At 39.4% G+C, this 23557-nt stretch overlaps 1 protein-coding gene across 2 annotated transcripts in view; it reads left to right on the top strand.

Moving 5' to 3' along the window:
• The window catches only part of irag1 (inositol 1,4,5-triphosphate receptor associated 1), a 43957-nt gene that overhangs the window by 8106 nt on the left and 12294 nt on the right, over window positions 1-23557 (top strand). Inside the window, exons 18-33 of one of the 2 annotated variants that reach the window (XM_088992452.1) lie at window positions 1892-1920; window positions 6752-6955; window positions 8096-8202; window positions 8318-8379; window positions 8691-8864; window positions 9210-9256; window positions 9394-9435; window positions 16431-16832; window positions 16941-17019; window positions 19186-19303; window positions 19409-19439; window positions 20931-21071; window positions 21994-22125; window positions 22304-22457; window positions 22595-22644; window positions 22725-22859. In XM_088992452.1, coding sequence (XP_088848578.1) covers window positions 1892-1920; window positions 6752-6955; window positions 8096-8202; window positions 8318-8379; window positions 8691-8864; window positions 9210-9256; window positions 9394-9435; window positions 16431-16832; window positions 16941-17019; window positions 19186-19303; window positions 19409-19439; window positions 20931-21071; window positions 21994-22125; window positions 22304-22457; window positions 22595-22644; window positions 22725-22859 — 1907 coding nt within the window. Of the gene's footprint in view, window positions 1-1891; window positions 1921-6751; window positions 6956-8095; window positions 8203-8317; window positions 8380-8690; window positions 8865-9209; window positions 9257-9393; window positions 9436-12098; window positions 12300-13439; window positions 13547-13661; window positions 13724-14034; window positions 14209-14553; window positions 14601-14737; window positions 14780-16430; window positions 16833-16940; window positions 17020-19185; window positions 19304-19408; window positions 19440-20930; window positions 21072-21993; window positions 22126-22303; window positions 22458-22594; window positions 22645-22724; window positions 22860-23557 lie in introns of those variants that run through there. The other variant, XM_088992451.1, reaches the window with a different exon arrangement.

Here is a 23557-nt window from a genome sequence, read left to right as displayed (position 1 = left end):
GACACAAGGCCTTCAGTATTTGACACATAAATGTTGGTATGTTTTGTATGCATACCATTCCTTTGCTCATGGCTATGCAAAATTACCGTCGAGCAAAAAAAAATTCTCTCCCCAACTGCAGTTCAGTTTGAAAAGCTTCATACCTGTTCGTGGAACTCGGCACCAACAAAAGCTCAATTCAGTGGATGCTTCTGAGTGTGCAAAAGCTTTACTAGTTATGACTCTGGGTTGTCCAAAGGCCTCGAGCGGCCGATTATAATCCTCAACAATTTAGTAAAAGGAATCTGCAGCCCTCCAGATAACTGTGGGACGTTGGTGTTTCCATTCATGTTTCGTAATATCTGGCCTTTCGCTGCTTGAAGTAGTCAAGACCAAATCCTTTCACTTAGTCTAAGATGTCAACTGCTGATTGCCACATGTCTGAATCAAACAAAATGAGGGGGGGTGACTGTAAATGCTATGCCTCAAATCAGTCTTCTGGTGCAAATAAATCGGCTTTTTTTTTTTCAGGAAATGTCCTAATGAGATTAAAGCTTCTTTTCAAGGGAATCTTTGCCAAAAAGCAGCAACAAGAAAAAAATATGATTGAACACAGAATTTTCAAACGTGAAAAAAATGCTTATAGCGGAATATGAATCAGAACCTGCAGTTTGAATTTCAACAAGTTTAAATAAATTAAATTAGTTAGTTTACATTGTTTTTGTAACATATTCAATTACAGTATAAGGAGCAGAGTAAACAAAAGGTCTTTTACACATCTTCATACAGGCACAGAAAATCGAAAACAACAAGTTATTTGACCCAAGAGAGTAAGAGTCAGCATTTTACACTGACCAAGTCACAAATCTAGTTTTCCTAATATTGTCTTATAAATATAATCATACCAGTGACTAGCCCTGCAAGTGGGAAATTCGGCCATCCTGGTCAAGAATATAATTGACAGTAATGACTTGACATTTTACAATAGTGCTAGAAACAGCATCATCCGAAGACATTTTACAGAAGCATTTTGATATAAAATACCTTCATAATCCAGCACTGATAAAGCTATGATGGCAACACGGCGCTTCTTTAAACCATTTCATGCACCTTGGTACCTAATAACAAAAGTTGTCCACTGTAGGGACCACTGTACCTGAAATGGTTAAAAGTCAGTCTTGAGTATTTATTTCACGGCTTTCTAGAGTGGGCACTCCTTTTTCTTTATGTAGCTGTTACATATAATGCAAACATTTGGCTAAAGTGGCACTCTTCAGTTCTTTGGCACAAGCAATCCATCAGAACAAGGTCGCAAAAACATATCATTCATCCAATATTTTTTATGGTTCTAGACTGCGAGTTATAGGTGCCTCTGGACAAGAGGTGGGGGAACACACTGGACTGGTTGCCACTTAATCAGATAGCACAAACAAACACTCACAGTTCACTGGTTAATTGAGTCTTCCATTGAGCAAATCTAAATATTTGTACAACTTGGGAGGGCTTAGTTTTGTGCTGTTTAACAACAGCCTGGTGACAGTGTAGGCAACCTGAGCAGATGACTCAATCATGTCTCTGGGCTTGGTTGCCAGGTTATTCTTGCCCTGAGTGATGAAGGTCAGTCTTGCCAACAACTGCCAGGACAGAACGCTTAATTTCTTTCTAGTCCAATCTAATGCTGTGTCAAAGTCTCTTTCTCTCTCTCTCTCTCTCTCTCTCTCTCTCTCTCTCTCTCTCTCTCTCTCTCTCTCTCTCTCTCTCTCTCTCTCTCTCTCTCTCTCTCTCTCTCTCTCTCTCTCTCTCTCTCTCTCTCTCTTGCTCACTCGCTCTCTGTATTATCCTGGTACATTTGCATTGCATATGATTTCCTGCTAAATGCAAATCAAATGTTGTGTCTCTTTGACCACCGCAGGTGACACAGAACAAGACAGCTGCAACAAGGTGAGACATCTTATTTTATATCATACACGATTATGCATTTGCATGCAGGCAGAGCTCCACACGCAGTCAATATTAAATACTGATAAGCATCGTTACATGACACGCCTCTTCAATTAGACATGACTTTCATTAACAAATTCAAATATTTTGGCACCCTACAGCTGGACCTGAAGAGATTCCAGATGATCAAATGATGCACTTGAAATAATGATCTGTCAAGCTTTCAGACTACTGCTCCTCTTGACAACGGATTTATTAGGGACATTCATGTTGGTTTCCCACCTTCAACAATATTTTTCACTTGACCATGAAAAACTTGTTCATAAACAGAAATGGCAGACCTATCACATTCTAATCATCCTCCTGTTGATTTAAAAAAAATAATTTATTGTGAATATCAGTTGTGTTTTGTGCGATTACTGCACTCCCACATGTAATGAAAAAACAAACTGTATGGTTGTGAAAAAAAAAAAACAAGATAGAACAGGTTTAAAACTTCATATAATTGGCTCTGTGTTTTAAAATGCTATTCACGGAGCGTGACAGTTTCTAATAGGTTAGAGAAGTAAATGTGGTTTCCTCCGAACTGGTAGAGAACTACCTCCCTGACTTTACACCCCCCCCCCCCTCCCACACACACGTCCCCAGTCTGAAGTAGCTCAAAGAGGCATACAGCCCTTCTCCTTAAATGGTCAAAGCTCCCAGGAGTCAAAGAGAGGCTGTTGCTGAAAAAAGACAGGGAACCGAGGGGATGGGAGAAGGAAGCGGAGACCGGGAGACCCGGAGGCAGGAGACGTTTTCTGAGAAAAGGCAGAGCGTGACGATGGTTGGTGGAACATCGGCCTGAGTCGGGAGGTCTGGGAACTGGTGCTGGACGCAGGTAACGCTCCCATCTGGATGTACAGGTTCTGATGGAGGGCTTCTGTTGTGAAAAGAAGGGGAGGGGGTTCTCTGTTGGTGGTTTATTTGAAATGTGTGAATTGTGAGAGGCAGGATAACTTCTGCTGTGACTTTTTGGAAGGTCTTACTTTCCAGTCTGACGTCTTACTTGAACTTGGAACTGTTCTAATGCAAGTGTCATCTGTGTTTGATTGTACTGATCTACTGATGCATCTGAAAGTCAGCAGATATGTTGACTACATCTCTTTGTTCACTGGCTCTCACTTCTGGCTCGTTATGTCACATTGTGGTTGTCGAGGAGAACACTTCCTCTGTGGGCCCCGTGCTTGACTTAACCACTTTTTGGGGTGGAGGGTATGTCTTATGTAACATCATGGTAACGGGAACAAAGGTGACAATTTCCCCCGTCACTGTTCTTTGCCTACTAAAAGCACTTGGGATGATCTTATTGCACACGAAAACAAGACTGCATTTGGACTGTGTATGGAGAGAAATGTGTATACTGTCCCCCTTGTCCCACAAGGAATAATCAAAGCACTCGTTTATCTCTGTCTCGCGGGCATGTCAGCAGTGCAAAGCCTCCCTCATTCAGCCGTGGCTAAAATCTGAAGTGTTTTTTTTTTATGTTTCTGTTTTATTTGCTTGGGAGGACGACTTCTGTCCAAATACACAACAAACACAAAAACTGACTTGCTGATGTCAAATGATTTGGTAGCGAAGTAAGATATTCTTTGTAGAACTCGCCTAAGGAAACAAAATTAAAATACCATTGCTGACTTATCAGACCTTTCCATCTTGTATTGCCCTATGTCTTTCTAGCATATCCTCCTATTATTCCTCATAACTGATCAGAAGAAATTAATAATGGTTCAACAATTGAAAATGGCCAAATTTTTAAAATCGGTTTGGTTTGGTACCTTTCTATAGTGCCTGCGGTGCTGGTTGCATACCAAGCTAATTTCTTAGTTAGTTTCCCGTATGAACTTAGCAGTACATTCTTCCCTCTTTTCTTTTACTCGTTTTCCTTCTTGGTACAAACACTTACAATAATTTTGGCATGTATGCAAAGTTTGCTGGAAGAAGGCAGGCAGGATAACCTCTGCTGTGTCTTTTGGAGGATTTTACATCTTGGCAAGTGTTGCAGTGCGTCAGCAGATCCAGAAGATGATGATGTGGGGGAAATTGGCTTTAGAAACAGTGATTGAATTTGGATTTTGGATTGAATTTGCCTTTATTAGTCTCGCAGTGGAGAAATTTACAAGCGTTGCAAAATATTTTTTGACAGCACTTGGTGGTACTGTGTTTCTGCCATTTTGTCATGTACCTTTGCTGCTGGTGTAGTTTGGGATGTATGAAGAAAAGTATTGTTTTGGTCTTTGAATTAGTGTTTAGATTTGTCAGAGAGGTTACAGTCCTTATGTTGGTGACAGGATAGAGTCTTGGATAAGTATTCTTGGTTCAGACACATTCTCTTTTTGGGTACCCAGAAAAAAAGTGAAATGTTACACTACAAAAAGATTTTGTAGCAAACTCAAATGTACGGTATATTTTTTAACCAGCGGTACATTTTTTCCCCCCCAGAAAGTGTCACTGTAGCTCACTGCAAGCCTATTTTTTGTCCTCACCAGTGACTCACTTGACTTTTATTCCCAACATGTTCCTGAAACATTTCATCCTGTTTGTGATGACAGGGACCAAGAAGACAGCTTGCGGAATGAAGCTGACTGAACATTTGTCCAATGTGTCTGAAAGAACCATGATTTTATTCTTGCTATTTGATGGAGACGCGTGTCTTATGAGGCAAAAGCAAACGGAACCTGATGCAAATATGCCTCTATCTCCACACAGTGGCCTGGCACTGTGTGGAGATTTGCATATATTTGCTTCAAAGAGGGGAGTGAGTTCAAAAGAAGGTTAAAATAGGCATTCTGATCGAAAATGGGACGTGTCAGATCACCTCTATGTGTATTATGACACTACATCTTGTCATTCAGTGACAATAGTCTTTACTTTGTTTACAATTCCAACTGTTCAATGGATGTTCTTGGCAGTGGCATATCATTACCATTAATCATAAAGTGCTTATTTCCATTTTTTATGTCACATGAAGTTTGTACCCATTTTCATTGGATTAACATTTTTTTACCTTCACCCTTTCAGGGACGGCATTTACAACAGTCAACATCTTAGCATGTTATCAGGTTATAGGGTGCGTGAAATGGTTAAGGCCATGATTGCAGATTATGTCACTTTCCATCGATAGTTATTAAATAAATGAAATACAGACTAGCCCAAAAATAACCCAATAACTAACCATTTACAATACCTATTTTCCGGTGTATAAGGCGGACCGGAGTATAAGGCGCACCCCCAATAAATGGTGTATTTTCAAACTTTTTCCATATATAAGGCACACCGGACTATAAGGCACACCTTCAATGAATAAAAACAGTTTTCAAATTATAATATAGAAATATATACAAAAACATCCAAATAAAAGACAGACTACCAGGGGTTATGCACAACTTCTTCTGCAGGGGAAAATGGAGTTGTGGAAGCTGACAGGAGTTGTGATACCTGTTGTGGCTCAATACTAGTTCACATATAAGGAGCACCTGCGTATAAGGCACAGGGTTACGGAAGAAAATGTGTGCTTTTGTGTGTGCCTTATATGCAGGAAAATATAGTAATTTACAAACGCGATGCTGATATTTTGAATAAATATAGTATTACAAGACGTTCTTTTTTCCCGCAATGCCAAGAATATTTTTCCCTGAACAACCACAAAATTAATTGTTTCTACACATACAGAATAAGAATCAGAATCAGAAAGCCTTTAATAGTCCCACAATTGGGAAATTTGCAAAACTACAGGTATATACTATGTACTCTATGAATCAGTTTTCCATTCTAAACCATTCCTGATTTTTACCAACTCAAAAAATATAAACACAGCTGTTGTTATGTAATCCCCCGCCCCCTCTCTAAGTGAATGCGTTATTCCCACACAGGATGTACATATTAAATTGTGTATGTCAAAGCCTCTGTGTTTATTTTACAATGTCCCCCTGAAACTCATTGCTAAAATCAAACCAGTGGGAGTCAATCATATAAACCCAGATACTTCTATTATTATTCTTTTTATTTTTCCAGAAAGAGGTTGGTCCACTGATGACAGATGAATTCAATGTTTACAAGGCTACACTGTATTCATTTTGGTTTAGCCTTAAGTCTGTTCACGGGCAAGTCTTTTGAATTCAATCAATTTAGTAAACGTGGCATGAAAGCTATTTCAGGATTTTTTTAGAAAGAAGTGGTCTTGTATCATCCTGAGTTGTGATTTGGCAGACTGATGAGTCAATGTTACAATACACTCTATACAATGTATACCTCTGCATAATGCATTCGCTGTTATTAACCAGTTCATGCACATATACTGACAAGCTGTAACCGGACAACATGATAAATTCTCCACTGTTGTGACCACTGTCTCTGAAGGAGTGAAATAATTGATTATGGGATAATTTTTGTCATTGGCAAAATAGTATCAGAGTAAGGCAAATTAATATGGTGACCCTGTCCTGTAATGCTTGTCATAATCTCTCAAAATGATAATAATGATGGTGATGGTGATGATGAATTATTGTATATGAATGGATATTGTGTGACAGGATTGGGCTGTTGTTAGAGTTCCCACTTGGAGTCTTTTAGCCCTGTTGCCCTGTAGCATTCAATATGCTTCCTTGTAAAGTGCAATTTTCTGGATTTATTTTTAACTGAACTACAAAAAAATGGCCCATCTGTCAAGGAATGTGTGGCTCGACATAAAGAAAGGAAATGGACGGTTTTGGAGACAGATATTCTCCTCGCTTTGCTTTCCAGCCAGAACCAAATAAAGTAAGAATGATAGATCTTTTCAATTTTTTTTCAGGTTGCAGAAGAGGCAAAGGACTTGGTGCAGGCATCTATTCAACATAACACCAAGGAGTCCAGCAAACACACTACTGCGGAGGGCATCTTTTTTTTCCCTCTGACCCGCTCGCGGCCCTGTCTGCTCCCTGCCATGCCCACGCTGCCCGAGGAAGAAGAGGACTCCCCTGAGGATCTGGACAGTTCTTCAAGCTCGCCCAGTACGGTGAGTATATAACACAGTGTCTTTCTATCAAGACGCACATATTAGGTCATGTGAGTCATGAAAAGCTCCTCCAGAGTAATCAAATTGGCCATGGTGAGGAATCGCTCTCAGTGTTCCTCCTCCAGGCGTCTTCTTCCAAAAAAGGCATGCTTTTGGGATGTTTTAAGCATTGAAAAATCCCTTGTAGAGATAGTGATATGATATAAATGATGGAGGTGGTAATGCGTAGGCCTGTATTGTTGTTTTGTTACTTGTCATCGTAAATGAAAAATGTAGAATTTTAAAACCAGACAGGAAGCTGTATAGTTTACATGTTCAATGCAAACCTTTTATTCTCTTCTTGAAATGTTAGTCAATTGTCAGTCTTTTAAAGATACATCACACTGCATTTTCCTTCCTGCGTTTTTTGCTGTTATTTTGTGAAGGATGGATTTGATTAATGGCATTTCCATGCATTTCGATGGGGTTAGTTAGATGATTTAAGTGTGGCCAGGGAATGAAACAAATTTGAATCACAATACAAAACCGCCCTAAATTTGAGTTACCAATCATAAAAATTGAAATATTCATAATTAAATTGCCCTATCGGTTGACTACATTGTACGCATATTTAATACAAACTATCTATAGATACAATTCCCTTGAAATTACTTCAGGGATTTTGTCAGGAATAAATGCATCTGCTGTATCTATTAGGCTGCACGTGACATTTCTGCGAGCCATCACAATTATTTTTTTTCATTCACATTTAAAATGTAGGAATGAATTGCTCCTTGCATTTATAATGCCCTGACTGACCCTGACTAAAATCAACAAACCTAAAACATGTCAGGTCTCACATTGCTAACATTTTGGACACTGAACATTAATTTTTTCGTCCACATAATTCTTTTCACATATGTATTCATTTAGAATGCCGCAATGTATAAATGTCATTATTATTTTACCTTTTACTGTCTTTTAACAAAAGTCTCCACATTCCTGTTTTTTATATTGCATTGTGATGGTAATGCTCCACCATTGCCCCTCAGTTAACATCAGTCATTGGAGTGATTGCTAATTCTGTAAGTGTTTTTAATACACCCTGGATGACTTCCTCACAAATAATTATTTCCCATGTTGTGTTTTTTTCCCGCACAGTGCACACCTGCTGACCGCGGAGCTCTTGTCATGACTCGCCCCACTGTCGTATACCCACAGCAGGCCTCCATTGTCCAGCAAGATGGACGTCCTCTCGAGCAGGCAAGGTGAGCACAGTCAAAATCTGGTTCCATTGTATGAATGTGCCCAATCACTTAAAGTGTGATGTGAGTATGAAAGTTGGACTGTGATTGATTTAATAATTTGTGTGCTATCTCATAGGCCTCACAGCCCAAGAGCTCGTCTGGCAAGAAACCCCCCTGCAGGACCCATCACCACAGTTGGTAGATCAAACTCACTCATACATAAATCAACACCTGCTCTTTTGAAACAAAATATTGGTTGTAAGATAGATGCAGCAGTGTGATTATTTTAATGGCTATTCTTATTCCCATTAAAATAAGTCCAAAGATAATGGCTTTTCATCATTTTATTTTTATATGGTATGTTGCCACAGCGTATCTGAAATACAGTAATTTTAAAGAACATCGTCATTTTCTGTGATTTAGGAGTGACATAAACTGGAAACAGAACTCCAAATATTAATACTATGTTTAAATACTTTTTGGATTAACTGTATGCATGGATTTGTTAGACAGCACAGGTCATGTGATCGACCTGGTCAAGGACAAACTGCCGGAGATGCAGCTCTCAGAGGAGGAACGTCAGAGGAATGTGGAGTTGCTGGAACAAGCCAAAAAGGTCAGCGACCGCTTCCTGATGCGACGAGGCCGCCGTTCTACCAGCAGCCTGTCTGGAACTCCCACAGGTGACACAATCCATTGGTGATAGAACGGTAATAATACTCCTCCTCTGTCTGGACCCCGTGTTCAATTCTATTCAATCCAATGTGTTAGTTGTAAAATTTAATCTGTTGTCAGGACCATGGGGCCTTGACCTCATGTTTTGTGAGCAGCGTCATGTATAATTGATTGTTTTTATTGTTTCCGATGAAATTCTCAAGAAACAGGGATTTTCCAACACTTATATTTTAATTTCAAGATGCAGTTATTACTGCAATTATTGCATGTATTTTGAGACACATTTATAATGTTATTAAGCGACATTTGTGTTAGCTCACATTGTTTTTTTCTCCACTTTTATTTTTCCTTAGATGCGGGAGTGCCAGAGGTGACTTGTACTCCACAGTCAATTAGTCAGGTAAATTCTTTCCCTTGCTTTAAATCACCCCAAATCTGTCTTTTCATTCTATCTTTGTTAAAAGGTATGTAAACGAATATTGGTTCTTTATACCTTGTTACTTGTTAAATACTTGACTGTGTCGCCCTCTCCTGTAGCATCTGGACGTTGCCTCAGTAAAGGGACAAAAGGATGTGGAGGTCAGGTTTCCTTTTATTTACTCTAATCAAACACAGGGGTACCTTGAAATACACGACTCAGTTTACAGGTTTTTGAAGATGCCAACCATCTTTGGGCATTTTTTTTAAATAGTAGTTTTTCAAAAATTGTTTTAAAAAAAACCTCCAATCACTGTATTGTGACAGTGAATTCACCTCAAGTTACATCAAAACTCAACACACTTTTCCAGATAGTGAACAATTCTTCAAAAGAGAGGCTGAAGGCTGTTTCAGGTCTCTCCCAGTTGATATTTACTGTCAAATTACGCTAAAATAAAGATAATTATACTTTGTACTTCTTATATTGTTCTGCATGGACTCTGCTTGCCTTTTTTTGGGTAAGAAACAGTGACGTGCAGTAAGGGGAGGCAGGGGAGGCCGTGCCTCACCTGTCATCATCTAAATATCAAATGAAAAAATACATTAAACAGTTATTAGTGATTTAGTGATTTGTACTTTAAAGTTCTTTTCCATTTAACTTCACCATTTTGGGATTTTTTTTTCAAAAACCCTGAATTTTCACATTTACCGTTCAAATATTAAGTAGCCACAAGCGGTGAGGCAACAGCTGGCTGAGCTTCACCATGGATTGCGCAATGACTATGCTAACTGCTGGCTTGCTCTGCAGTGAGACCGCATTGCTGTCCCTCTGCTATTAAAGTGTTCAAACACTTTCAGTATATGAACTAAATTTCTACAGTTTAGCTGGTGTATATAATGTAAAGTCACTTTACATTATAAACAATGTAAAGTCACTTTACATTATAAACACTGTACTACAGTGGTTATTTTATTTTCTTTTATTTTTATCAAAACTGTGAGGCACACAGTTCTCCTGCCTCATGACAGGGGACGCTGGTGATTAGAGGTTCTTCTTGCGACTCCTCGGCTGCAGAATAATAGAATTGGTGACAGCAAGCTACGGTAAACATTTAGCAAGTTAAGTGCAACCATCCAGTCATTTTTTCGTGTTGCTTGGCCTCATTTTCAGAATGGAGGATTACATATACAAATTGAAAGAAATAGAGAGACTTTTAAAACTGAAGAAAAATAAGGAAGGCTTCTACAAAGAAGTTATCAATGCCTTTCTTCAGAAGGATGGACTTCATTTATAAGTAAAGGTAACACGATAATATTTTATTCTTTTTTTTCTATGCTACAGTTTATATAAAGAATGCTGACATGACATTGTAAACAAAACACGTTAACTGTTGCCAATCAAATGGTGAATAAGCTACTCTGTAGAGTTTATATGTTTGTAAATCTGACTGTGATGACGTCAGTGCCTCACCAGCCACGAACCTTACCGCACGTCACTGGTAAGAACAAATGATCCAGCAGCACAGGCACACGGACAATGTAGCAATACTCAGAGGCATCTATTTGTAAATCAATGACTGCTTCACTGCTTAATTATTAACACTCTGAGTATTATTAGATTAGGTTTTTGTATAATACAAACATAAATAAAACATGGAGGGAAGGTGAAACAGCAAGGCAGCCTGATATTACATTTCAGAAGTGAAGTAATGTAAAAAACTAGAAGAAACTAGGTTTTGTGCAGGTCTCTCAGTGCAGCATTTACACGCACCACTGTTCCTTGAGTTCACTAAATTGTCATTGGCGTCCCCAGGGTGGCCGACTCGCCGTAGATTGGAAGCCCATCGAGAAGAGGAGAGTGTCTTCTGGGACCCTGATGCCCCGTTTTAACATTCCGAAGGAGAATTGTGAATCTAAAAGTCCCGCGGGAACCAATAAAAGTGAGGATGGAGGACGGAATTCCAACCAAGCACCGGCTACAGGAGTCGCCAAGCCTGTCCCTCGACCTCCGACACAACAGGCGCCCTGTACAGCAGAAATAAAGACCATTGGTGCCTTTCCACCGCTAATGAGGGCTGTTTCCTGGGATGCCATCGGGGGTATTAACTCCAGAAATGGAGCAGAAGACACAAGCTCAGACAAAGTTCATAATGGCATTTTTAAATCATCGACGCTCAAAGAGCTCCCTGCACCCAAACTATCCAAATTTCTTGTATCATCCTGAGTTGTGATTTGGCAGACTGATGAGTCAATGTTACAATACACTCTATACAATGTATACCTCTGCATAATGCATTCGCTGTTATTAACCAGTTCATGCACATATACTGACAAGCTGTAACCGGACAACATGATAAATTCTCCACTGTTGTGACCACTGTCTCTGAAGGAGTCAAATAATTGATTATGGGATAATTTTTGTCATTGGCAAAATAGTATCAGAGTAAGGCAAATTAATATGGTGACCCTGTCCTATAATGCTTGTCATAATCTCTCAAAATGATAATAATGATGGTGATGGTGATGATGAATTATTGTATATGAATGGATATTGTGTGACAGCATTGGGCTGTTGTTAGAGTTCCCACTTGGAGTCTTTTAGCCCTGTTGCCCTGTAGCATTCAATATGCTTCCTTGTAAAGTGCAATTTTCTGGATTTATTTTTAACTGAACTACAAAAAAAATGGCCCATCTGTCAAGGAATGTGTGGCTCGACATAAAGAAAGGAAATGGACGGTTTTGGAGACAGATATTCTCCTCGCTTTGCTTTCCAGCCAGAACCAAATAAAGTAAGAATGATAGATCTTTTCAATTTTTTTCAGGTTGCAGAAGAGGCAAAGGACTTGGTGCAGGCATCTATTCAACATAACACCAAGGAGTCCAGCAAACACACTACTGCGGAGGGCATCTTTTTTTTCCCTCTGACCCGCTCGCGGCCCTGTCTGCTCCCTGCCATGCCCACGCTGCCCGAGGAAGAAGAGGACTCCCCTGAGGATCTGGACAGTTCTTCAAGCTCGCCCAGTACGGTGAGTATATAACACAGTGTCTTTCTATCAAGACGCACATATTAGGTCATGTGAGTCATGAAAAGCTCCTCCAGAGTAATCAAATTGGCCATGGTGAGGAATCGCTCTCAGTGTTCCTCTTCCAGGCGTCTTCTTCCAAAAAAGGCATGCTTTTGGGATGTTTTAAGCATTGAAAAATCCCTTGTAGAGATAGTGATATGATATAAATGATGGAGGTGGTAATGCGTAGGCCTGTATTGTTGTTTTGTTACTTGTCATCGTAAATGAAAAATGTAGAATTTTAAAACCAGACAGGAAGCTGTATAGTTTACATGTTCAATGCAAACCTTTTATTCTCTTCTTGAAATGTTAGTCAATTGTCAGTCTTTTAAAGATACATCACACTGCATTTTCCTTCCTGCGTTTTTTGCTGTTATTTTGTGAAGGATGGATTTGATTAATGGCATTTCCATGCATTTCGATGGGGTTAGTTAGATGATTTAAGTGTGGCCAGGGAATGAAACAAATTTGAATCACAATACAAAACCGCCCTAAATTTGAGTTACCAATCATAAAAATTGAAATATTCATAATTAAATTGCCCTATCGGTTGACTACATTGTACGCATATTTAATACAAACTATCTATAGATACAATTCCCTTGAAATTACTTCAGGGATTTTGTCAGGAATAAATGCATCTGCTGTATCTATTAGGCTGCACGTGACATTTCTGCGAGCCATCACAATTATTTTTTTTCATTCACATTTAAAATGTAGGAATGAATTGCTCCTTGCATTTATAATGCCCTGACTGACCCTGACTAAAATCAACAAACCTAAAACATGTCAGGTCTCACATTGCTAACATTTTGGACACTGAACATTAATTTTTTCGTCCACATAATTCTTTTCACATATGTATTCATTTAGAATGCCGCAATGTATAAATGTCATTATTATTTTACCTTTTACTGTCTTTTAACAAAAGTCTCCACATTCCTGTTTTTTATATTGCATTGTGATGGTAATGCTCCACCATTGCCCCTCAGTTAACATCAGTCATTGGAGTGATTGCTAATTCTGTAAGTGTTTTTAATACACCCTGGATGACTTCCTCACAAATAATTATTTCCCATGTTGTGTTTTTTTCCCGCACAGTGCACACCTGCTGACCGCGGAGCTCTTGTCATGACTCGCCCCACTGTCGTATACCCACAGCAGGCCTCCATTGTCCAGCAAGATGGACGTCCTCTCGAGCAGGCAAGGTGAGCACAGTCAAAATCTGGTTCCATTGTATGAATGTGCCCAATCACTTAAAGTGTGATGTGAGTATGAAAGTTGGACTGTGATTGATTTAATAATTTGTGTGCTATCTCATAGGCCTCACAGCCCAAGAGCTCGTCTGGCAAGAAACCCCCCTGCAGGACCCATCACCACAGTTGGTAGATCAAACTCACTCATACATAAATCAACACCTGCTCTTTTGAAACAAAATATTGGTTGTAAGATAGATGCAGCAGTGTGATTATTTTAATGGCTATTCTTATTCCCATTAAAATAAGTCCAAAGATAATGGCTTTTCATCATTTTATTTTTATATGGTATGTTGCCACAGCGTATCTGAAATACAGTAATTTTAAAGAACATCGTCATTTTCTGTGATTTAGGAGTGACATAAACTGGAAACAGAACTCCAAATATTAATACTATGTTTAAATACTTTTTGGATTAACTGTATGCATGGATTTGTTAGACAGCACAGGTCATGTGATCGACCTGGTCAAGGACAAACTGCCGGAGATGCAGCTCTCAGAGGAGGAACGTCAGAGGAATGTGGAGTTGCTGGAACAAGCCAAAAAGGTCAGCGACCGCTTCCTGATGCGACGAGGCCGCCGTTCTACCAGCAGCCTGTCTGGAACTCCCACAGGTGACACAATCCATTGGTGATAGAACGGTAATAATACTCCTCCTCTGTCTGGACCCCGTGTTCAATTCTATTCAATCCAATGTGTTAGTTGTAAAATTTAATCTGTTGTCAGGACCATGGGGCCTTGACCTCATGTTTTGTGAGCAGCGTCATGTATAATTGACTGTTTTTATTGTTTCCGATGAAATTCTCAAGAAACAGGGATTTTCCAACACTTATATTTTAATTTCAAGATGCAGTTATTACTGCAATTATTGCATGTATTTTGAGACACATTTATAATGTTATTAAGCGACATTTGTGTTAGCTCACATTGTTTTTTTCTCCACTTTTATTTTTCCTTAGATGCGGGAGTGCCAGAGGTGACTTGTACTCCACAGTCAATTAGTCAGGTAAATTCTTTCCCTTGCTTTAAATCACCCCAAATCTGTCTTTTCATTCTATCTTTGTTAAAAGGTATGTAAACGAATATTGGTTCTTTATACCTTGTTACTTGTTAAATACTTGACTGTGTCGCCCTCTCCTGTAGCATCTGGACGTTGCCTCAGTAAAGGGACAAAAGGATGTGGAGGTCAGGTTTCCTTTTATTTACTCTAATCAAACACAGGGGTACCTTGAAATACACGACTCAGTTTACAGGTTTTTGAAGATGCCAACCATCTTTGGGCATTTTTTTTAAATAGTAGTTTTTCAAAAATTGTTTTAAAAAAAACCTCCAATCACTGTATTGTGACAGTGAATTCACCTCAAGTTACATCAAAACTCAACACACTTTTCCAGATAGTGAACAATTCTTCAAAAGAGAGGCTGAAGGCTGTTTCAGGTCTCTCCCAGTTGATATTTACTGTCAAATTACGCTAAAATAAAGATAATTATACTTTGTACTTCTTATATTGTTCTGCATGGACTCTGCTTGCCTTTTTTTGGGTAAGAAACAGTGACGTGCAGTAAGGGGAGGCAGGGGAGGCCGTGCCTCACCTGTCATCATCTAAATATCAAATGAAAAAATACATTAAACAGTTATTAGTGATTTAGTGATTTGTACTTTAAAGTTCTTTTCCATTTAACTTCACCATTTTGGGATTTTTTTTTCAAAAACCCTGAATTTTCACATTTACCGTTCAAATATTAAGTAGCCACAAGCGGTGAGGCAACAGCTGGCTGAGCTTCACCATGGATTGCGCAATGACTATGCTAACTGCTGGCTTGCTCTGCAGTGAGACCGCATTGCTGTCCCTCTGCTATTAAAGTGTTCAAACACTTTCAGTATATGAACTAAATTTCTACAGTTTAGCTGGTGTATATAATGTAAAGTCACTTTACATTATAAACAATGTAAAGTCACTTTACATTATAAACACTGTACTACAGTGGTTATTTTATTTTCTTTTATTTTTATCAAAACTGTGAGGCACACAGTTCTCCTGCCTCATGACAGGGGACGCTGGTGATTAGAGGTTCTTCTTGCGACTCCTCGGCTGCAGAATAATAGAATTGGTGACAGCAAGCTACGGTAAACATTTAGCAAGTTAAGTGCAACCATCCAGTCATTTTTTCGTGTTGCTTGGCCTCATTTTCAGAATGGAGGATTACATATACAAATTGAAAGAAATAGAGAGACTTTTAAAACTGAAGAAAAATAAGGAAGGCTTCTACAAAGAAGTTATCAATGCCTTTCTTCAGAAGGATGGACTTCATTTATAAGTAAAGGTAACACGATAATATTTTATTCTTTTTTTTCTATGCTACAGTTTATATAAAGAATGCTGACATGACATTGTAAACAAAACACGTTAACTGTTGCCAATCAAATGGTGAATAAGCTACTCTGTAGAGTTTATATGTTTGTAAATCTGACTGTGATGACGTCAGTGCCTCACCAGCCACGAACCTTACCGCACGTCACTGGTAAGAACAAATGATCCAGCAGCACAGGCACACGGACAATGTAGCAATACTCAGAGGCATCTATTTGTAAATCAATGACTGCTTCACTGCTTAATTATTAACACTCTGAGTATTATTAGATTAGGTTTTTGTATAATACAAACATAAATAAAACATGGAGGGAAGGTGAAACAGCAAGGCAGCCTGATATTACATTTCAGAAGTGAAGTAATGTAAAAAACTAGAAGAAACTAGGTTTTGTGCAGGTCTCTCAGTGCAGCATTTACACGCACCACTGTTCCTTGAGTTCACTAAATTGTCATTGGCGTCCCCAGGGTGGCCGACTCGCCGTAGATTGGAAGCCCATCGAGAAGAGGAAAGTGTCTTCTGGGACCCTGATGCCCCGTTTTAACATTCCGAAGGAGAATTGTGAATCTAAAAGTCCCGCGGGAACCAATAAAAGTGAGGATGGAGGACGGAATTCCAACCAAGCACCGGCTACAGGAGTCGCCAAGCCTGTCCCTCGACCTCCGACACAACAGGCGCCCTGTACAGCAGAAATAAAGACCATTGGTGCCTTTCCACCGCTAATGAGGGCTGTTTCCTGGGATGCCATCGGGGGTATTAACTCCAGAAATGGAGCAGAAGACACAAGCTCAGACAAAGTTCATAATGGCATTTTTAAATCATCGACGCTCAAAGAGCTCCCTGCACCCAAACTATCCAAATTCAGAGAGGTAAAACATTGCCTTTGGGACTCCGTCTACTGTAATTTATTTTCCCACATTTACCAGTAAATGTATTAAGTTTGCACATCTTTGGATGTCTGTTTAACACATGCATAGGAGCATAAGCTGATGCGTAATCAAACCATTCTTGGCTCCAAGTTACCCGACTTGAGTGAAGCTGCTGAGCAGGAAAAAGGTGATTGCCTTTTTGTCCATGTAAGACCCAAAAGTGCTTTCATAACAGAATGTGTCGGTGTGTGTGCACTTCCTGAATATCTGGGAAAATCTGATGATGATGATAGTGTTTTTCCTTTGTTGGTCAGATGTTCTTTGCAAGTTTCCTAGGCAATTTTTTTTAATGCAGAGTACCTGTGGCTGAAGAAAATGATCGTGGTGGTGCACAAATGGGAGGGAATTTCTCTTTTTAAAACTTTTTATTGATTTTATTTTTTAGTTTTTATAAACAGTAAGAAAAGGGAAAACATGGTCACGTGTTTAAGTACATTGAACATCATCTATTCCGTACATCAAAGCAGAACATCCATCACATAACCATTTCGGTAAAATGTTTTGCAATTCTTGCACTTCCACATATGCATTGCCCTGTTCACTGTGCCATATGAGAAAAAAACAATGAAATAAAAATAAGAAAATCAATAATAATGATAATAAAAATAACAATAATAAACAACATTAAACCGATTTGAGTGGATTGGGGTCAACAGGGTAATTTAACTATTTTTCCAAGCACTTAGGTTGTCGTAATTTTTTTCCAGGTATCCCATAGTATCTCAAATTTCTGTCGCTCGCCTCGGGAGGGAATTTCTGATAATCAATGTACAATCTAAACAAAATTACCCAGTAGTTGCAGTGCAATCGATTTTTGTGGGTAAATGTGTACCGTTTTTCTCTCAATCTGTGAAAAGCCACAAGTGTTCAGCGTACAAATCTCTGAGTTGCTGAAATACGAGGAGGCGTTTCATTTACTGCAGGCAGGCCGTAGCTATCTTGAACAGTAAAAAACTAGCATTTATTTGACACCACCATGTGGCATCTGGCGTTAATGACAGATTCCCTGGAGATGTTCACTATTTGCCGCAGGACTTGATGGTGAGGTTCACCATTGTAATAGCACACAGTATCTATCTCGTTCAACGTTTGCTTACTATATTTCACAGTGTATAAGGTGCAACTAAAAGCCTTAATTTTCTTGAAAAGATGACCCTGTGCTTTATATGCAGGTGTGCCTTATATGTGAAGTAATATTAAGCTAGAACAGGTCTCGCAACTACTGTCAGTAGTAAGTAGTAAGTAGTGTGTAACCCCAGCCTCTACTGTAGCCCTTTATAATGTGGCGTGCCTTATACAGTAAAGTCTCGTTATATCGATATCGGATATATCGATAGTCTCGGTTATATCGATACTATTTCTATGCACGCACGGAGAAAATTACATGCAAACAGGGTCGGATATATCGATAGTCCCGGTTATATCGATATTTTTTCGGACTCCCTTGAATATCGATATAACGAGACTTTACTGTATTTGGAAAACTTTCATATATTTCTATATTATATTTGTAAAACTTTTGTCATGCATTGAAAGTGCGCCTTGTACTCCTGTGCACCTTATATGTGAAAAACATTTGAAAATACACCATCCATTGGGGGTGCGCCTTACACTCTGGTGCGCCTTATACACTGGAAAATACAGTAACTTTTAACATCTGAGGACAAATAATGTGTTCGTACAGGGAACTTAAGATGGTTCTCAAGGATATACCCTTTATATAACCCAATTACCATACATTCTGCATTATAAGGTACACCTAATAGCATGAAATGTTTTTAAAAAGACGATAGTTCACCTTATAAGCTGATGCACCATATATATGGATCAATATTTTTATTTCTTGTATTCAGTGTAAAACGCCTTGTTCCAGCTGCAGCAGTTGTGGAGACTCTCTAGAAATAATGCGCTATTGTATTGTATTGTATTGTATTGTAATTTATTGTATTGTATTGTATTGTATTGTATTCACTTTAATGGAGGCATAACGTTCCTGCAGCCACTACAGTACTTTCTATTCTATGCGTATTATAATGTGGTGCACATCTATCTGTGAAAACGGTTTTAAAACAGGCCATTCATCAAACGTGAATTCATCTTATACTCCAGAGAGCCTTATAGTCTGGAAAATACTGTTTTTATAAAGTCATTTGAGCACTTGATGCGAAAAATTTTATTCTGCTTCTTTTTGTCAATGTGAAAACTATTGTACATGCGAAATCAATGTGTGTATGGGAACAAATATGGACATGAAGCTGTTTTTCAAGGATGTCAAATACATTTTTGTATGCAGGACCTGCTTCCTCTCCAAATTCACCATTGAGCATCGAGGAGACCAAGTCGGACGCCATGCCAAACATCTCTGACATCATGCTGAGAAAACTCAAACTTCATCGCGGCCTTCCGGGCTGGTGAGTGTCTCAAAGCAACAGCTGCTCAATTGGATGTTTTTGATGCGCCTTGACCTGCATGTGTATTCATGAGCAAACCACTTGTTGTCTTTGATTTTATTCCAGTCCACCTCCACTGACCGAAAAAGAGGTTGAGGTTTGTAATCTTTCCATGTTTGAAACATAATTCACTTGAAATAAGTGATGCATAATTTAAAAATAATTCAAATTAAAAATAATTTTTGCAAAGAGTTAGCCAGAAATGTATACATTTTCACCATGAAAAAGTAACGCTAGCCGTCTAACAAGATATGAGGCCATTCACATTTGACAAGTTAGACGACAGTTTTTGGAAGCTTATCGTTCCCTGGTTTGCTTCGCCAAATGATACAGAAGCAAAGTTGCGAAATTGCCAGCTGGCAAGAAAGTTTTGCTGTCCCAGGCTGCATTTCGGTGTTAGTTTGAGAAGCTTCTTATCTGTGTTACTGTCATACTGTCATTCGACACGAAGTACAATTTGTGGCATCTACAGAATGTTTCACCAAGCCCGATCTGACGTTGAAAAACCACAATACACACTAGAACTCAGTATCAACAAATGTTCACATCAGTGGATTTTTCGGAAATTAATAATGTTTTGCCCTTACTGATTTCAGGTTGCTTGGCACCCTAGTCCTGCTCTTGAAGCCTTTGACAGCATGTGTTTTTGAGCCATTTTAATACCTCCATGTAACTTGGTACCGAACTGCAATCGAGGAGTGTGCGGTGACAATTTTGAAACCCCGCTCCAAAGTCAACTGATCAGCAATGAGCAATGGACTTTTTTTTACCAAACCCGAATAATGTTCGAATAATAACTGCCAAGCCATGGTTGTCAAATGCTGATCACCTCACATCTCTAAGGTGAATGATGAAATAAAAATAAGGAAATGTGACGCGGCTTCTGGGTCACCTTGTACAAAAGAAAGGCTTTGAAATTTTATTTCACAGTTGGTAGTGTAGATTATAGATTTACACTATATATTTGACTGTAAATGTTTCAGGAGTCCATTATGACTACTTTAACGCTCTCAAAAAGTTTACGTCCAAGTCTACATTGGATTATAAAATGCATTTTTTTCTTATACATTTGGCAGCTTCATCACAAAACTGACAAAACACTGTTTTCTTACAATTGTAGCAAATTACAGTCACATACACAGCTGCTTGGATTTTGTCAACAGGAAAGTAATTTTGTGGTCACAAAAAGAGACACGGGGTCATTTCCTGTGCAGAAGATACAAAATATGAATGACGCTGACGCTGTCTGGCTAGGTCAGTGGCCCGTCTGGTTGGTCCCGCTGGGCTGTTTGTGCATCAGAACAGCCAAAGGTCATATGTTTCCTCCCCATCATGACTATAGTGTGTTGGAAAATGTGAAGCTTGGCTTTGATGGCCTTACAGCGCAAGGTGAAATGTTAAAATCACAACGGGTCCCCCGGGTTGCTTAACCGCCATGAGATAACGTGAACATTTAATGCACAGAGTGAAAACAATAACACGCAATATGGCCTTGACCGTGGGACATTTCCTTTGCTCTCCACCTCTTCGGTGTTTTATGAGGGATATATGCCACTCGAGTTAAATTGCTTTGCCTTCCTCCCGCCAGAATGCGTTCGTCCAGCTGTCTTTGGCTTTTCGGAATGACAACTACACCCTTGAGACCCGCCTCAAACAGGCGGAGAGGGAGAGAAACCTGACTGAGGAAGATACACAGAAAGAACTCGGAGAAGTCAAGGTTGCACTGAAGGTTAGTCCTTGAAAGAAATGAAAGACACACAAATAGTGATTTCCACTTGTGTTTTCACTATTCATATTTATACTGTCATGATAATAATTTTGATATTTAAGGTGTGGTAACTGGTTGAGTGAGTATAAATACTTTGATTGTCATTTAAGTTTATTTTTCAGAGGTCTGTACGTAATTCATTTGAGGTTTTTTTTTCTCAGATGACTTTTTACGTCATTTCCCGATATTTTAAAACTTTTCCAATAGTTCAATCAATACCTCTGCTGAAGCATTTTTTTACGCACACTTTTAAAATTTTATTTCTGGTGCATAAGGGCACACCCAAAAGCCTTGATTTTCTTCTGAGGATGACCCTGCGCCTTATACACTGGTGTGCCTCATATGTGAAGTCATATTGAGCCAGAACAGGTCTGGGAACTACTGCCAGCAGGATATATAAAAGGCTGTTTCATTTCAAAAATATTTTTCTCGTTTTTTGCATCTTTTTGTATTCAGTGTCTCAATAAAAAAAATCGAATCTGTTTATTTCAGAAAATGTTACAGCCAAAATATCCCATGAAAACCCCTAAGGAAAATAAATATTTCCAAGAAGGAATATTGGTAATCTCAGAAAAATATATTTATTATTGTACTGATAAAACCCTGAAATATTTAGCATCTGACTATCAGACTGTTTTGTTGACATTCCGTTTATTCCCTGTAGCACCGTCTAATGAATATATAACGCAACCTCAGCCTCTACAACAGTGCTTTATAGTCCGGTGCGCCCTATATATGGAAATTGTTTGAAAATAGACCATTCATTACGGTGCGTCTTATACTCAGGTGCGCCTTATACAACGGGAAATATGGTTTGTACAGTGTGCAAGTACTTTTACAGTACACTCTTTTGCTGAACTGCTTTTTTTATTTAACATTTCAGATGACTTCCCCTCAGTGGCAGAATCTGGAGCAACGTGAGGCCTACCAGCGGCTCATTGACACGCTGGCAGTGCTGCACCGGTTGGCGACTCGTCTCTCGAGCAGATCTGAGATAGTTGGAGCGGTTCGACAAGTACTGTCACATTAACCTTTGTCTCCTGCACACTCACTGCTCACAATAAGATGACACAATAAGTCAAACTAATATGAAAGCAGACCCTCTGCTAAAAAAAATCTCAGCTTCCCTGATACACAACAATCAGATGGGTAAAAATTGACATCTGCCCTAAAATTTTTCCAATATTCCACAGGAGAAACGTATGAGCAAGGCGACTGAGGTCATGATGCAATATGTTGAAAACCTCAAGAGGACTTATGAGAAAGACCACGCTGAGCTGACAGAGTTTAAAAAGCTTGCCAACCAGAATTCCAATCGCTGCTATGGAGGCTCCGTCGAAACTGGAGGTCAGACAGATGAACCCATAGCAAGTTAAATCTGTCCACATTTGAGTTTATAACATTTGATTCTGTGGAAATTCCAAAATGCAATATACAGTATAGCGCTTCCAAATACGTATAACACTGAATGTTTGGTCCTCTAGATGATGGAGTTTCTCGGGCTTCAAGATCCATGTCGCTCACTCTCGGAAAGGTGGGGAACAATCTCAGAACACAATTCTCATCTTTTTTTTTGTACTTAACATGAACAAGCTGATATCCTCCCTCACTAAGGCGCTGCCCAGACGCAGAGTGAGTGTTGCCGTGGTGCCCAAGTTTAACCTCCTGAACATCCCAGGTCAGACGCCATCCACCGCCGCCCCCAACGTGCCAACAATTTCCACGCCTGGTGCAGCTCTTCCTGCCTTGGTGAGTCTTTCCTTTCCTGTGCTTAATCAAATGAGACTTATCATACTATTTTTTTTGCTCGCGAGAACATAGCAAAATACTTTCCTTTTTGTGGTTTTTAGTTTTATGGATAAATGATGATCAATTCAAGTCGCGGGTGGAATATGATTTCTTTCATTATTTTGAGTGTGTGAAAGTGAGTTCATGAAAGAACTGTAACAAAAAACACACAAGCATCAGACATGACAGGACAAAGAAAATGTAAATTGTGGTCAAAAAACAGGGACAAAATAAACGCACAAAATAAACCTGACGACATGATGTCTCTTACCTATCTATATCTGTTCCCAGCATATGTGTGCTCGTAAATATGTAGTTTAATAATACTACAACAGCTAATTCATGGCCACAAGTTAGTCCTTTGGTGTTTACCAGAGTTTATAAATACAATAAAGTCCTTCCAGACTCTGTGGGCCCGTCTGAGGTGATGGTCGATAGACGGGACCTCCACCTGGCCTTCCTGTGTGGGAAATAAGGGCGGCTGATAGCCACAGGCGGACATGAATGGGGACCGACCTGTGGCTGCGGAGACCAGGGAGTTGTGGGCGTACTCCACCCAGGGTAGGTGCAGGGCCCACGACGCCGGGTTGTGGAGGCACACGCACCGGAGGGCCGCCTCCAGGTCCTGGTTCTTCCTCTCCGTCTGTCCGTTGGTCTGG

This window comes from Hippocampus bargibanti, linkage group LG03, assembly GCF_051943395.1.
Source record: "Hippocampus bargibanti isolate YZ-2025 linkage group LG03, ASM5194339v1, whole genome shotgun sequence".
NCBI lineage: Eukaryota > Metazoa > Chordata > Actinopteri > Syngnathiformes > Syngnathidae > Hippocampus > Hippocampus bargibanti.
Note: the sequence above shows the minus strand (reverse complement) of the source record. Positions and strands in the feature narration are given on the sequence as shown.